Genomic DNA, 1806 nt, shown 5'->3' with positions numbered 1-1806 from the left:
TCCCGCCTTGTATATATTTCTCTTGCTGTGATTTGTATTAACTTATTACGGAGTGAGCCAGGATTTCCCCGTGGCCAGGCAGGCAGGATGGTGGTGAGACTGGACCAGGGAGCCCCCTGCTTGGGGAGCACCCCCCTAGCCCAGCCCAGCTGGCCCCGCTGCCCCAGGAACTGCATGTTTCTGCCAGGCACCCCATCTCCCGCAGCACTGTGCTGCCATCCCCCTTTTCAGTCTCTTTTGTAAATGTGCCAAATGCTGCTGAGGCCTCGGCCGCACAGTAAAGAGCCTTTCTGAGTCTGGTGTGCAAGGCCAAGGGCTGTGCCAGGGGAAGGGGGGAGGGGAGACCCTGACGGCGGGGCTTCCAGGGATGCTGAGCAGTGCCAGCACCCCTACTCTTAACAGGACCCCGGCTCACTGAGGTGGAAGAAGCTATGTCAGAAAATAAGGCTGTTTAATGCAGAGCCCTGAGGTTGGAGCAGGTTGGGGATGGTGTCCATGTGTCTGTAAATGCCAGGGGAAGTGTGACCCCATGTCCCAGCGGCAGTGTCCATCTGTCTCTGAGCAGGCTCTGAGTGCTGCATCCTGGTTTCTAGCTCCCTGTGGGAACAGTGGGAGTTGGAGAGAGCTGGAGCATCCACAGCTGGTGGGGCACCCAAAAGGTGTGTCCCAGACAAGGGGGGCACATATCCCTGGTCCCGTATCTACCCTGTTCCCCCCACCCCAGCACTCACTCTTGCAAGCAGTGGGGCATGGGGCCAGGGCCCCTGGAGTCCCTCCACTGCAAGGCACGGTGACACTGCCAGCCCGCAGTGGTGCCCCCCCTAGGTGCCCCCTCACCCTCCACAAGGAGCCGGGCAGTGGAGCGGTCATCAAATGCGTCACAAGTGTACGAGTCCTCGTCCTCAGGGCCCACATGGTGGATGATGAGTGTGCGGTAGCAGTCCAGATTGCAGATCTCATACTTGTCACCAGCAAAGATCTCGGTGTCCCCACGGAGCCAGCGCACCCGGCCCCGGGCATGGGACACAGTGCACTCCAGTATCGCCTTGTGCCTCGCCAACACTGTCTTGTCCCGCAGCGGCTTCACGATCCGTATGGGCAGTGCTGGTGGGCAGGAGGAAGTTGTCAGCATCGTGGAGTCAGTGGGCTCCCATGGGGACACCACAAGCTGACCTGGTGCACCCCAGCCCTGGGGCTGGAGCCCAGCCAGACCTCACAGCCCGCACTGGTACCTTCCACCTGCAGATTGGCTTCCGAGGCGGCTGTCCTGGCTGCAAAACGGATGAGTCCTGTGTCCTCAGGGCGCGCACCACAGAAGAGCAGGAAATGCCGGGCCCCTGGAGAGGGAGAGGCCGACTCAAGGGATCAGCAGGCAGGGGGGCTAAGACCCACCCTTTGTCCACGCAACCTCCCCTTGCCTGAATTCACGCCCTCCCAGCCCCAAACCTGGTGTGGGATCACCTGTACCCCACCTTCTTGACGTATCTTCACTGTGCTGGTGACCTTGATTTTCTCCCCATCACGGAACCACTCGCCCTTCACATCCCCGTGTGACACCTCGCAGGTGAAGACGGCGTTGTCACCCTCCCGCACCTGGACATCCTGCAGCTCCTGCATGATGTGGACCTGGCGCTCTGTGGGAGAGGGGCAGCCAAGCGTGAGAGGGAGCAGGCAGCATGGGGTTTGGGGATGCACACGCCCCCGGGGGCTCGGTGACCGTACCCTGGACGTGCAGCATGGCCGAGGCCTGGCAGTCGCCTGCATCGCAGGTGTAGCTGCCGGCGGCGGCCGCCCCCGCGCCGCGGG

The 1806-nt window shown here is 62.0% G+C and overlaps 1 protein-coding gene across 1 annotated transcript in view; it reads right to left on the bottom strand.

Moving 5' to 3' along the window:
* Positions 1–731: 731 nt before the first annotated feature.
* OBSL1 (obscurin-like 1) overlaps positions 732–1806 on the bottom strand; it is a gene marked incomplete at its 3' end in the record, with an annotated part of 15307 nt that continues 14232 nt past the window's right edge. The window contains 4 exon segments of the mRNA XM_009078535.1: positions 732–803; positions 806–1104; positions 1233–1337; positions 1473–1634. Of these exon segments, the coding sequence (XP_009076783.1) occupies positions 732–803; positions 806–1104; positions 1233–1337; positions 1473–1634 (638 nt within the window).

Source organism: Acanthisitta chloris, unplaced genomic scaffold (assembly GCF_000695815.1).
Source record: "Acanthisitta chloris isolate BGI_N310 unplaced genomic scaffold, ASM69581v1 scaffold27197, whole genome shotgun sequence".
Taxonomy (NCBI): Eukaryota; Metazoa; Chordata; class Aves; order Passeriformes; family Acanthisittidae; genus Acanthisitta; species Acanthisitta chloris.
This window is presented reverse-complemented; position numbering and strand designations above follow the sequence as displayed.